This window comes from Oryza glaberrima, chromosome 8 (assembly GCF_000147395.1).
Source record: "Oryza glaberrima chromosome 8, OglaRS2, whole genome shotgun sequence".
NCBI lineage: Eukaryota > Viridiplantae > Streptophyta > Magnoliopsida > Poales > Poaceae > Oryza > Oryza glaberrima.
In genome coordinates this window covers 16,788,917-16,803,794 of record NC_068333.1, presented here as the reverse complement: position 1 = coordinate 16,803,794, position 14,878 = coordinate 16,788,917, and the positions used below count along the sequence as shown (strand labels likewise).

The window sequence follows — 14,878 nt, the reverse complement described above, 5'->3', positions numbered from 1 at the left end:
TAGAAAAAGAGTGATGAAATTTATTTTTTTAAATGTGGTTTTCTGTAAAACGACAATTATTTTCAAACAGAACGGAGAGTAATAGTTTAGCCCTCCGTCCATGAACAATCACAGTTCCAAAATTTTTTTTAGATAATATCAGAGTTGCTAATTTAATCATCGTTAACCGTTGTTGGGAATCTTCTCGTAGGTTACTGCCCGGCCGGCCGTGATTAAACTAAACACGGTCCAAATAAAAATTAATTCTCACCCACTTGCATGAATTACACATGCTTAAGCTTAATTAACAACCACGTACAGCTTAGTCCGTGTACGCTGAGAGAGAGAAGTGGAGATCCAATGCGATTTTCCACTCCAGATGATCAGCATGTCACGTGTCTCACGCGCCCGCGCGCACTGCTTCTTCTCGATCTTTCATTTGTTTATTGTTCGACACCAACCAAACCATCTCTCACAGATTCTTAATATACAGAGGTTTCGAGGACGAGCAGATCGCTGCAACTGCAAGAAAGCAAAGACCGGGGTGTAGTGAGAGTGTGTGACAAGATCGATGGCCGCGGTTGAGTCGTCGTCGTCGCCGTCGTTGTGGTGGTGGCCGCTGCCGCCGTGGCTCAGCCCGGGCGCCGCGTGGTTCGTCCTGTTCACCGTCGTTGTCGGCGCCGTCGCTGTGTCGTCCCGGGCGCATGAGCAGGCGCCGCCGCCGCCGCCGTCGTCGACCAGGCGCAGGCTCACTCGCAGCGCGTCGTCCATGGTCATGGAGCGGCTACGGTCCTTCTCCGCCTTCTCCTTCGTCCACGCGATCTCCGGCGTGCAAGAGGACGACATCACCGTAGGTCCACCGACGTCGCCGGCGGCGTCAGGGAATGCAGAGGCGGCGGAGGAGAATCCCATTGGATTGGACGAGGCGCACGCGCATCCAGCGGTGGCCGCCGTTCGGCCGCCGCCGCCACAAGCTGCTGCTGCTGCTGCTGCCACCGCCGGCGAGGTGGCTGCTGCTGCTACGGCGGAGGAGAGGCCGAGGAAGAGGAGGGAGGCGGCGAAGGGGAGGCGCGCGTTCGCGGAGGTGGAAGGGAAGGCGGAGGTGAACGCGAGGGCGGAGCGGTTCATCCGGCAGTTCAGGGAGGATCTCAGGCTGCAGCGCCTCATGTCCGTCCTCAACCGCACCCATGCGCTCGCCGGCGCCGCCTCGTCGTCCGCACCGTAGCGGCGTATAGTAGACGGTGGCGTGGCGGCCGGCCGGCCAGCTAGCTGCCTGCCACGCCGCGGCAACACCATTGTACTGCTCCATATATATTCCATTTTGCTTTGCTTAATTAGGATATCTAATTTAACCTTCGTCACATGCGAAAAGCAAGAGTTATGGTATATAGTTGTTTTTTCTTGTCGAGGTCAGCAGGGATGAAGCTAGCGCTCCTCAAATTTTCTTTTCTGGAATGACTAGTACAAGACGGTACGAAATTATAGTGATAGAGTAGAAAAAAATTATAATATTACATCCTGTAGGTCGTAACCAGAAAAAACTAAAAAATGTACTGCTGCCCACACATCGACAGCGCCAAACCACAAGTCCTGGAGAAGAGTAGCACCGGACTGGCCGCTGCTAAGCTAACAACAGAAACAACCGAGATCGCCCAAAACCCTACCCTTACAAACAACACAAAATCCAACTTTATCCACTTCTTTAGGATTTAGCGAGAGAGGGTGAGAGAGAAGATGGAACACCTCTCCCCCTAGGCCCTCCGCCGTGGCCAACTTGTAGTATTTAGGACGCCGCCACGAGAGGAAGAAATTTAGAGCGTGCTTGCGCCAAAAGTTTGGGTGGTTTTGGCAAGGGGATGCCTAGATGACGTCTCCAAGGAGAGAAGCGATGGAAACACCGCCGCCGCCGTCTGTCAAGGTCTCAAGAGAGCCGAGACTGGGCTTTCGCCTGGCAACAACCGTTGAGGGGTGAGACGGCACGACAACACCCTCAGGAGGGGAATGACACTTGAACGCCATCGATTGTCGGTCCGGCCGAGGCCGGGCTGGGTTTTCACCCGCCGTCCACCACCTGCCAATCTACCACAGAAACTCCATTGCTCCACCGCCATCAAAAACCTCTGCCGGCGCGTCGGTACACTGCACCGGCGCCCCCCACCGGCTAGTATCCGCGTGCAGCCACCTCACCGGGCTCCGCCTCCATGACATCACCTCCCGCTGTGTAGCCATCACGCGTCGGCCGTCCTCGATGCCGCCGACCAAGCCTACACGCGCTGCATGGCTACCGGCCGCAACTCCTTCGGTGAGCTGGCGCCACCTCCACCGTCACGGAGTCGAACCTCGCCCGCCGCCGCGCCACCGGGCACCGCCGTCGATCGCCAGCAGTAGACCCCGCCACCGGTCACTTCCCCGCCATTTCTAGGCGCGGATCTAGCGGTCACTTCCACCGCCGCCATCACCTCCAAACGCCGCCACCACCCCTGCCAAATGGCACCGCCCCACGGCACTACCCCGCCGCCAACTTCCTTCCCACCAGATCCGGCCGGACGGCACAAATCTGGGCGGTTCCACCGTTCCAAATGCCGAGCAGCCCCCTACCCCTACGTGGTGAGAGAAGCGAAGCCCCGCCGCCCCCATCCTTGCGGCCACGCAGCTTTGCCGACGGCCACTCAGGCGGCGGCGAGGCGGAGGAGGAGGGAAGGAGAGGCCGGCGACGGCGGCCAAGTCGCCTCCCGTGTCGCCCGAGGGGGATGGCGACGCGAGGGCCGTTCGCTCCTCAAATTTAACGGAGATCCATGGGTGGATGTCCACTCAACCAAATATCTATGAGAAAACTTTAAAAAAATTGATAAGATAAATTAATGTGTAATATATCACTTCATAAGTATGCAAATTCAAATTCAACTTCTAGTGTAAAAAAAATAAGAAATTTAATACAACCTTTACAAGTTGAATTTGAGGTTACTTTGTGGAGTGATATATTACCCATTAATCTATCGTGTCAAATTTTTTGAATTTTTTTTATTTCGTGGAGGCAATTGAAGGGATTGCCGATTTGTTAAGCGGTGTACACATTAGTAGAGGCCTGTGGATGAAATCATCACGGCAATGCCGCAACTCTCTAATCGATCGATTTCATCTATTATTGCTGCATGGGTATCCGAAAGATTACTTTCTCAGCAACCTTTACCTTCTAAAAGGATTGTTTTATGTATCTCTCTGACTTGTATCAGTTTAAAGCAACGTACATGGGAATTTATATTTCCCTACTCTTATTAATATATATAAGTCGAATATTCAAAAAAGCCCGCATGCCATCCAAAAACCTCATAAAAAATTAGTCATGTAATTTAAATTCGAGCTATTCAAATAAAAATATCATTGTTTTTATTCGTATATGCTTTTACTTGTATAGCATGTGACATCAGCGATCCAGAAGTTTCATAGGGCATGTCTTATACTCCCTCCATTAGTTTTTTAATAGATAATGTTGTTGACTTTTAAATACATGTTTGATCATTTGTCTTATTCAAAAGTTTTGAAGCATCCATGCCTAGATCCAGTAGCTTGAAAACTGGTCGGCGTCGGATGCAGCCCCAAGAGTGAAGGTTTGCCAGATCTGGGGCATCCGTGACTAGATCCGGCATCTTGTCGGCTCAGTTGGTGATGATGGGTGATGATGGACGCTCCATTTTTTTTTTGAGGGTGTCGGTGGCTGCGGTGCAGGAAAGTAGGTCACCTTGACACACTACGTTGGGCTAGGGCAGCTGTAAACACACCTGTGAGCAAGCACAACTGACAGTGGGACTGCTTTAACATTGGCAGCTCGGTGGAGGCCATGGTGAAAGCCTGGACGGCAATGCCTATGGGCGCTGTTCTCTTCTTGGAGGTGACATTTTTGTCTCCTCGTCATGCTGTGTTTCGATTCTTCGAATGAAAACCTAGCTAAGGCCAGCAATGAAGACGTGGTTTGGCATGGTGTCCTTCTTGAAGGCATCATCGAGAAAATCCTTCATATCTTTGCTAGTGTGGGAGTCTTGCTTTCTTCTAGCTTGTTGCATGGCCTTGCCGTTCATGTGTTGAGCATCGTTTGTTGACTGTCCTTTTCCGTTGCTATGTTGTTTAGGTTAGTTGAAGACTTTGTTGGAGTTGTGATTTTCACTCAGTTTTTTCTAATTAACTATGTGCTGTAAAATTCAGTTCCCTTTTTTTCTTAAAATAGGATACATTCTTCTTTATTTAAAACATCGGGAATGGGTTGACCGTTCGAAAAAGAATTTATAATCGATGATCAGGAAGGTGCAGATTGAAGACGTATTTCATTATCCCCTATCCCACAAAAGCTTGATGAGGCACGATCCTAAACATGCATATATGTTGTCATATCCCTATTATCATAAATATATGTTTCCTTTCACTAGGGTTATGGGCTTGTGTCAAAGCAGACCTTAGGAAGATTCAAATACATTATTGTTCTCGTCTCTCCCAACTAAGACTCAATACCTAACGAGATCTCATTTTAATTAGGTTCCTTTTGTAGTTTCCCAGAGAAGTTGGTATATAGAATTGTTCTTGCCATTCCTAATATTTTACCTGATTTTTTATTGTAAATTTGCGTACAGATATATTGAAAAGTACAATTGAATTTGATATGCAATTTTTGCTATGTGTAATTATATTTTGTTCACACAGCTATATGGCTATTTGCTCCATTATAATCTTGATACACCACAATATAACGGTGCCCATATTTCTATTTTTTAACGAAAAATATTTTTCTTATTTTACACCTCTAAGCTATTTCATTGGAGCACTTAACCTCTATAAATAATTTTCTCACTCATTTTATACCCCAGACTACTGAAAGTCATTCAACTTACTCACTAATGTTATTTCTTCTTTTTTTTCTCTCTCTCTATACAAGTCGAATTTTGCATTAAAATTTGGTGTGATTGATAGATGCACTATATAATATTTTTTTTGGAATTTTTATTTAAAAACTAGAACTCATTTAAACATTGAGGCTTTAAATTTCAAGTCAACAATCATGAAAATTTCGAAAAATATTTTACAATTTTAATAATGATGTCATCTATAGCTCTAAAAATTTTTAGCTTAAAATAAAAATCATATGAAGAAAAGAAAAGGAGAGATATCATTAAGAAGTAAAGTGGCCCATGTTTAATAGTTTATGAGGTATAAAGTGAGCCTAGAAAATAGTTTAGGATATTAAATGCTTTGGTGATATAGTTTGGGAGAGGAAAGTAGATTTTTTTTTAATTAACATGTTAAATTTTAGGACGCATATTAGGCTTTTAGAAACTCAAACTTTGCATATCTTGACCAATAATTAGTTGCAGCTAATAAAAGTCATCTGTAGCCTATAGGTTCATATTTTAGAGAGTTTTACAAAAGAACAACTTTTTACGAGTAATTGTAAATCAACACCTAATGCCATTGTTACTCTACCGTAGTAGTATATGTTGTTTGCATTAATTCATACCTAGGAAGTTTTTTTTAACGCAAAAGGTAGAGAGACTCTACCTTATAACCATTGTATTAATAGCTAGGAAGTACTACAACATAGATGCCTGTTTCTTCGCTTAAGATGGAGAAAAGCACAAAGCCAGTTCGAAAGAACACTGTCACTTATCCTTGGCTTTCCTTGTACGCCTCAGTATCCCTTGCTGCCAGATCACTTAATTCTGCAACCTGGTAATATATATAGGTATCTCTGTAATCGCTGGCTGGCGACTTTGTCCTCTGATTAATTGTGCTTCACGGAAGGAAGGAAGGAGACTGCAGATCACAACCCTGCACTGGCTAGCTATATATACACATACGCGCGCAAATCATTAAGTTCAGGACAGATACTAACAATAACAGAGAGAGAGAGAGAGAGAGAGAGAGACAGAGAGAGAGAGAGATCAGGATTAAGGTAAGCTGAGGGAGAGGTTGCAACCATGGCACAGCGGTTGCTGCACGGGGTGATGGAGGCCAAGGTCCTGGAGGCCAAGCTGTCGTCAGTGTCCTCAGAGGCATCAGATTATGGCCATGGGCAGCCCAAGCTGGCTGCCTATAGCAAGGTATACATATAAGATTCGGAGAGATCTGATAACTTGTCGCTGTTTGTTTGACATCCCGATCTAGATCTCACATACTATTCTAGCTCACAAGTATCAATTAAAGCAAATTGGCAACAGGAAATTGTCAAATTATCAAATTTTTCTAAGAGACATTGTTTCGCTTGGAGCTGACTGTAAGACGAAATTGCTTATTAAGGACCAATAAATAATTTATGAATAAAATTTAAATATATATGCATTCTTAGTGAATCAAAAGCTTATATAAAAATAACAAAATCAATTATAAAATTAAGATTCAAAATTTAAATTTTGGATATGGCTAATAAGCTCAACAGCAAATGAATAGCTTGTACGATGGCACTTATGTATAATAACAATTATAGCTAGCCAACGAAACTACCTGCTAGACAATTTCACTGATGTGAAAGAGGGAGTATAGAGATAGGAGGGGATTGCTAAACATTTGCCTGCTAGACGAAGTAATCCCTCCGTCCTAAAATATAAGTGAGATAGGAGGGGATTGCTAAACATGCTCCCTGTCCTGATTCGTAGCACTTAAAAAATGTCACATCCATTCAAAATCCCTTATATTTAGGGACGGAGGGAGTATATTTCAAGAATTTAAGATTGTATCAGAAATATTGTATTTTTAGAATATTAGGTGTCACATCAATCATCTCTTGTTTGAAATTATCTTCATTTTACCCCTAACTACCTCCCACATCCAATTCATTATTTAATGAAGAGCATATATGTCATTTTTCTTCCTAATACTTTACCTTCCAAGTGTTAGAAATGCACTTGTAACATAATAACAGATATAGTACTATATGAAACACAATTTTCGAGGGAAACCCAGTTTCAGCAGAAAACATGTCTATCAATGTAGCTAAAAATAACCATAGAGCCCATTGAAATAAATAAAGTGTACTCTTATTGGTGACAGTAAGTGCATTTCCAGTGGATAGTTTTATTTTGTGGTTTCCAATATTGCAACATAATCCATTGAGGCTTGTAATTATGAATAAAATTAAATATCTCCAATACACTGTTTCATTTCGTGGTTTCCAATGATTTAGTCACAATGGACTTTCATTCTATTTCCAAGACATAGTTAAGTGCGTAAGGTGGTGTTTGGATCTAAGGACTAAACTTTACTCCCTGTCATATCGGATGAATTTGGAGTATTAAACATAGACTACTTATAAAACTAATTACATAAATGAGAGCTAATTCGCGTGACAAAATTTTTAAGCCTAATTAATCCATAATTAGCGCATGTTTACTGTAGCATCACATAGGCTAATCATGGATTAATTAGGCTCAATAGATTCGTCTCGCGAATTAGTCTAGGATTATAGAATGAGTTTTATTAATAGTGTATATTTAATATTTATAATTAGTGTCCAAACATCTTATGTGATAGGGACTTAAAAAGTTTTAGTCCCATCTAAACAAGGTCTAAACCAAGTTTCATCTAGATGAAACCCACTTCTTGTTTCTCTTCATAAATTTCTTGAGTTTAGTTTATATGGCATTGGCATCTCATTTAATAAGATTGAAAACTCTTATGAAACTTGCACCGGGAATGGCCTAATATCCATTGAGCCAACTCTTGTGTGTTATTTTAGGAAGTGGACTCTCTTAATGAGATGGAAGACTTAAGGCTGACTTTGGAAGTGAGTTTGGAATATGATTTTTCAGGGTGCGCAAAATGTATCAAGCCATTAGTGTATAACTAATTGAGTATATATTATATTATTAGAACAGGTTTGAAAAGAGGCAACGCGTTCGGCATGGACGCTAGAAACTCCCACATTAATCAGAGAAAAAACAAGTTAAGTATGAATACATTTACAAATAGCTAAAATTAGAAATATTGAACAAAGAGTCCATATAGAACACTACTAGAGATTAATTAAAATTCAAAATAAAAAAATAAAAAATTGAAATTAGAAAAATAAAAATAAGAGTTCAAGTAGAAATATAATTTAGAAATAACTAAAATTCGGAATAAAAAATAAAGAATGTTGAGAGAATAGTCCAATTCAGAATAAAAATAAAATAAATTTCAAAATATAAAAATAATAATAAGAGTTCAAATAAAAATACAATTTATAAATAACTAAAATTAAGGATAAAAAATAAGGACTATTGAAAGAAGACCATCTACAACACAACATTATTTAAATTTTGGACAAAAGAATAAATTCTAAAATTAGATAAGTGAAAATGAGAGTTCAAGTAGCAATACAATTTAGAAATAACTGAAATTCTGAAAAATAAATAGTGCAAGAACAGTGCATATAAAATACAGTATGAGGCTAAATAAAATTCAAAATAAATAATAAAATAAATCATGGAATTCGAATTAAAAATAAAATAAATTCTGGAATAAGAAAAAGTAATATAACAGTTGAAGTAAATACAATTTATAAATAAAAATGAGAGTAAAAAATAGAGTTTTAAAAAACAATAGTTCATCTAGAAAATAACGATGACAAATGATAATAAAGATGAAGGAGTAATGGGCTCATAAAGAAATAGAGTAGTGATGGTCGACGGGACATCTAAAAAATATAAAATAAACCCCAAAAATGATTAGGTTTGATTTTTAGAATCCCAAACGATTAAAAATAGGACCGATGGGTAAGCCATTAAGCGACATGTATGCGACGGTTGGTGGGACTTCTAAAAGTAAAAAAATAAACCCTAACAATAATTATGTTCGATTTTAAAATGACAATAAAGAGGGGATGCCATAGAGGAATACAATGACGATGTTTGACGTGACTTCTAAATATAAAAAGGAGGCCAATGAGACAACGAATTCTAAAAGCTATAAGGTCCAATTTTTAAATGTTACAAGATAATGAATGTATATCCATTATATATATGTATGTGTGTATGTGAATCAAATTAATAGGTAATAAAGGAGTAAGGGATAGTGACTGGTGTGACTATTAAAAACTACTACCTCCGTTTCAGGTTATAAGACTTTCTAACATTGCCCACATTCACATAGATGTTAATGAATCTAGGCACGCATATATGTCTAAATTCATTAGCATATATATGAATGTAGGCAATGCTAGAAAATTTTATAATATGAAACGGAAAAAGTATTAAATTAGAAACCCGAGATGATAACATACGATTTTTTAAAGTCCTAAGGCAACATTACAGCTATTTAACAAATTGTAAGTAAAATCGTTTGTAAAAAATAGATAACTTCGTATAGGTGCTAGCCACGCAATTGCGTGAGCAACCCAGTTAGTTAATTATTATAAGTTAAAAATAAGTTGATTTGATTCTTAAAAGAAACATCTATATTAAAAAAAGAGCAAATTTCACGAAACTATATGTATTTTGATCAATCTATCATAAATAGATTTAAGATATTGTATAAAAAGAAACTACAAATTAACATCAGTTTTACCACAAAAGTACAATTTTTGTTACCTCAATAATGCTATGGATATAAACTCTAAAATTTGTAGTTCTTTAATAACTTCATCACAAATTAAAGTTGTAGACTTGTGATACAATGCTTTAGATATGTGGTTGTATCATAAATTCGACAACAAATTTGTAGTTTAAATCTACAATTTTACGATAGTTTGGTTAAAGTTCCTATAGCTTTCTAAAATTTACTTAAGAGAAACATTGTTTAGCATTTTGGGAAGCGTGTGTGCTAACGAAAATCAAGCAAGCTGCCAATACGGGACCTTAGTTTTGGTTGGGCTGAACTAAATGAATATGCCCTTATAAATTGATAGTTGTTTATTCTCTCACTGTGCCATATAATTAATGGATATCTCAATTATTTCAAGTCCTTAAATTAATAGCTGATCTATGGTGTATTCTGTTCCTCTTATCTCCTTAAGCTACATCATAATTAATCTAAGGAACAAAATTGAATAGAACACGTAAAGCCAAACCCATTCACCACGTTTACCATTTTGTCATTTAACTTAAGTCACACGCATAGGATTTCGATCTAGTGACATATTATAACCGTGCAATTTGAGAAAAGAAATCGACTTGTGCTTGTACCAGAGTCAGAAGCTGCCGAGGACAAAGCTCTTGTCACTAATCATGAAACTGCCGTTCATCTTCACCTGCCAGGTTCGAAAACTCTCCTGTCACTGGTCATGAAGTAGCCACATACGCCATCTAATTGTCCATAATTAAATTAATATTGTACTTAATTATGCAGTAATGCTTCTGTAACTAATTCCAGCTGATACTTGCCAGTACTATCTTCCTTCAATTCGTTGTTTAATAGATATATAGCATCGTTAATTTTTAAAGTTACCTCCTTCATTCCAAGATAAATTAATCTAATATAAAATATGACACATCTTAATTTACGAATTTGGACACATATAATAGTAAGTTAATTTATTTTAAGAGGAGGAAGTACATCAACCATTAATATTATTAAAATTGTCCAAATACAAAAGAAATGTGCTTTAAACATATTTAATGATAAACCAAGTTAATAAATAGTACGTACTATTTTAAATCAGACGAACAGTAGTTGTACATAAAGGTCGAAGGTATTTATGTATTGAAAAAACGGAGTAACTTCCTTGTAAAAGAAAATAATGATACTGGTTAACTGATGCACTCGCAGAGGTTCGACAAGTCCACTGACCAAGCGCACCACGGCGACGGCAAGCGCCTCGTCTACGCCACCATTGGCATGGACGCGGCGCGCGTCGCCCGGACGCGCGCCACCGACCAGCCGCAGTGGACTGAGGAGCCGCTCCACGTCTACTGCGCGCACGACGCCAGCGACATCGTCTTCACCATCGTGACGACCGGCGGCCACCGCGACGGCGATCCTGAAGACGGCACCGCCGAGGAGGTCGTCGGCCAAGCCTACCTGCCCGCGGACGACGTCGGCGGCGGCAAGGAGATCGACCGGTGGCTCCCGCTCTGCGACGAGAAGAGGAAGCCACTCGAAGGCCTTGACAAGGTTCATGTCCAGCTCCGGTTCACCGACGTGATGTCCGACGTCACGTCGCGGTGGGGCAAGGGCGTCGATGGTCCCGTGCCGCCGCCGCCGTACACCGGGCTGCCCCGCGCTTTCTTCGGGCAGCACCGCGGATGCAAGGTGACCCTGTACCAGGACGCGCACGTCGCGCCGCCGCTCGCCGGCAGCAGGTGCTGGGAGGACGTGTTCGACGCCGTCGCCAACGCCCGGAGTCTGGTCTACATCGCCGGCTGGTCGGTGAGCACCGACGTCGCGCTGGTGCGCGACCCGAGGCGGCCCGCGCAGACGCTGGGGCACCTGCTCAAGTCGAAGGCCGGGGAGCGCGTCGCCGTGCTGCTTCTGGTGTGGGACGATCGGGCGGCCACCGGCCTCGGCGCGGCGCGGCGGGACGGGAGGATGGGCGCGGCGCGCGGCGAGGACACGGCGAGCTACTTCCGCGGCACGGGCGTGCACTGCGTCGTGTGCCCCCGGGACGCCGTGTTCACGCACCACCAGAAGGCGGTGGTCGCCGACGGCCCGCGCGGCCTCGTCGCGTTCCTCGGCGGCATTGACCTCTGCGGCGGAAGGTACGACACGCAGGAGCACCCGCTGTTCCGGACGCTCGCCACCGCGCACCGCGACGACTTCCACCAGCCCAGCTTCCCCGGCGCGTCCGTCGCCAAGGGCGGTCCGAGGGAGCCGTGGCACGACGTGCACTGCCGCATCGAGGGCCCGGCGGCGTGGGACGTGCTCGACAACTTCGAGCAGAGGTGGCGGGGGCAGGGCGGCGCCGGCGGCGAGGCCCTCCTCGCCCGCCTCCCAAGGAGCTCCGCCGCGCGCGAGGCGGTGGAGCAGGACAACCAGGAGTGGCACGTGCAGGTGTTCCGGTCCATCGACAGCCGCGCGGTGGACCGGTTCCCGGACACCGCCGGCGAGGCCGCGCGGTGCGGCCTCGTCACCGGCGCCACCGGCGACACCGTGGAGCGCAGCATCCAGGACGGCTACATCCACGCCATCCGCCGCGCCAAGTACTTCATCTACATCGAGAGCCAGTGCTTCCTAGGGAGCTCCTACGGGTGGAACCGTGACGTCGCCGGCGGCGCCGCCACCGCCAAGAACGCCGCCGCCGCCGCCGTGGCGCCGCACACCATCCCCAAGGAGCTGTCGCTGAAGCTCGCAAGCAAGATCAGGTCCGGGGACTCGTTCAGGGTGTACGTGGTGCTCCCGATGTGGCCGGAGGGCGTGCCGGAGAGCGCCACCGTGCAGGCCGTCCTGGACTGGCAGCGGCGTACCATGGAGATGATGTACAAGGACGTGGCGGCGGCGCTCGCCGCGAGGGGCTCGACGCAGAACCCCAGGGAGTACCTCAGCTTCTTCTGCTTGGGCAACCGGGAGCCGTACGTCCCCGGCGAGCACGCGCCGCCGGAGCGGCCGGAGCTCGACAGCGACTACATGAGGGCGCAGCAGGCCAGGCGCTTCAAGATCAACGTCAACGCCAACATCATGATAGGTACTCCCCTCTGTCCCAATCTATATTACGTCGTTTAGTTTCCATTAACGTCTTCGTATGATAAACTTTTGAATAAAAAGAATGGTTAAATACTTAAATGTTATCTAAAAAATCAATGGCGTCATAAATTTTAGGACGAAGAGAGTACATTGTATGGACCAGGGACATTGACAAGATATGGACATTGACAAGAACACGATGATCAAAACGAAACCGTTGACAATCGATCGCCATGATTTTTTTGCAGTGGACGACGAGTACATCATCGTGGGGTCGGCGAACGTGAACCAGCGATCCATGGACGGCGGCAGGGACACGGAGATGGCGATGGGCGCGTACCAGCCGCGGCACCTGGACACCCCGAACTCGTGGCCGAGGGGGCAAGTGCACCAGTTCCGGCTCGCGCTGTGGCGGGAGCACCTCGGCCAGGCGGCGTTCCAGGCCGCCGCCGCCGCCGGCGACGACATGATCTACCCGTCGCGCCATGGGTGCATGAGCCGGGTGAACCAGGCCGCGCGGCAGCACTGGGACATGTACGCGAGCGACAAGTTCCAGGGGAGCCTCCCCGGCCACCTCATGGCGTACCCCGTCGGCGTCGGCGACCGCGGCGAGCTCTGGGAGGCCGTCCCTTTCTTCCCGGACACCAACGCCAAGGTGTTCGGCTGCAGCTCCGACGAGCTTCCACCGGTCCTCACCACATGAACTTGTGCTAGCCTCCAATCACAATAATTAATATATATATATATATATATATATATATATATATATATATATATATATATATATATATATATGCAGCGAAAATGTATTGCTTGTTGTACGAAAATATATGAGGTGGTGATTTGTGAATAAAACCATGGTGTATGAAAATGCATAAAATGCTTCTGCTGCAGTTGTAAACATGAACTGTACTAATTTATGGATTTGTGATATGAGCTATGAATTCGGATCTGGCGCCTCTGTGACTGATCTGGCTGCGGTCAACCGGCAGCGTGAAGATGTCCTTGGAGGGCGACACGATCTGAGCTGGTGGAGGCTACAACAGCAGGAAAACCGACGTAGGTGATGGCAGCGGGCGGCCGGTGTGGTTGACGGCAGCGAGAGACCTGTGCAGGCAATGGAGGCTGGTGGAGGCCGCGCGGTGTCTTGGCGATGGCCGGTGACACCAGCTGCTGGCATCGACGGCGGGCGCAGTTGCGACTCCAACAGTGGCGGCGACACCGATGGTGGGCGCGACAGTTGGTGGTTGCCATATGCACCAACGGTAGGCCATGGACTTCGATGGCGAGCACGGTGCACTAAAGGTGTGGGAGCAGCGGCTGGAGCCTGGGAACGGCTGGTGCAACAGCTGCCTAGCTAAGCTGATGGCGGTGGGTGACTTTCTATACTTAGTGTTTCTATAGGGTGGCATGTTTGTTAGAATCATATGGTAATTGGACCACCTATACATTTGTCGACAAATTTTCTCCTAAAAATTTGATAGATGTAATTATAATATAATCGTAGTGTAATTACACTGTAACTTGTATGTAATTACACTGTAATTTACATGTAGTACTACAGTATAACTTGTATGTAAGTTTCACGTAATTTTGAATCGTTAGATCTATTACAAGATTTGTTATAGTGAGGAAGAAAAAAACACAGCACACACATATGTGAAAAGATTTGTTCCCACGACCTCCATTTTACCGAAATAACATGTTACGGAGAGATTTTTGAAAGTTACATTATAGTTACAATGTAATTACATGCAAATTACAGTGTAATTACACTACGATTGTACTGTAGTTACATCTGTCAAATTTTTGGAAGAAAATTTATCGATAAATATATAGCAAAATCGTATTTACTAAGCAAGGGCCTAAATTATGTAGAGAAGGACTTCGTAATAATACTGTATTTTTACAAGAAAGCTAATTGGCACGCGCTAGCTGGCGGCACGGTCCCACCCCCGCACGGCGTTTTTTTTTCCCTTTTTTCATGATTTTTTTCTTTTGTTTTTGCTCTTTTTTCTGATTATTTTTTAAACATTTTTAGCACACGTATTTTTAAATAGTTTGTGTTAAAAGTATTTAAATCATGACTTGAAAATTTTTCAAATCTTAACTTAAAAATTTTCAAATCTCGAGTTGAAAGTTTTTGAATCTCAAGTTGAAAGTTTTTAAATCTGGGTTGAATATTTTCAAAGTTGAGTTAAAAGTTTTTCAAATTTGAGATGAAAAGTTGAAAGTTTTCAAAATTTGACTTTAAAAATTCAAAATTTAAGTTGAAAGTTTTAAAATCTGGGTTTAAAATTTTGAAAATTTGACTTCATATATA

The 14,878-nt window shown here is 43.9% G+C and overlaps 2 protein-coding genes across 2 annotated transcripts; both read left to right on the top strand.

The window, feature by feature from the left end:
• Nucleotides 1-490: 490 nt before the first annotated feature.
• On the top strand, nucleotides 491-1,382 carry LOC127783006 (uncharacterized). The gene has a single exon (XM_052310301.1). The coding sequence runs from the start codon at nucleotides 551-553 to the stop codon at nucleotides 1,202-1,204; it is 654 nt and encodes a 217-aa protein (XP_052166261.1). The 5' UTR covers nucleotides 491-550; the 3' UTR covers nucleotides 1,205-1,382.
• A 4,451-nt stretch (nucleotides 1,383-5,833) lies between these two features.
• LOC127781439 (phospholipase D alpha 1-like) lies at nucleotides 5,834-13,617 on the top strand. Its single transcript, XM_052308392.1, has 4 exons — nucleotides 5,834-6,065; nucleotides 10,125-10,193; nucleotides 10,705-12,556; nucleotides 12,804-13,617. Exons 1-4 carry the CDS (start codon nucleotides 5,943-5,945, stop codon nucleotides 13,256-13,258), a joined length of 2,499 nt encoding a protein of 832 aa, XP_052164352.1. The 5' UTR covers nucleotides 5,834-5,942; the 3' UTR covers nucleotides 13,259-13,617.
• The last annotated feature ends 1,261 nt before the right edge of the window (nucleotides 13,618-14,878 follow it).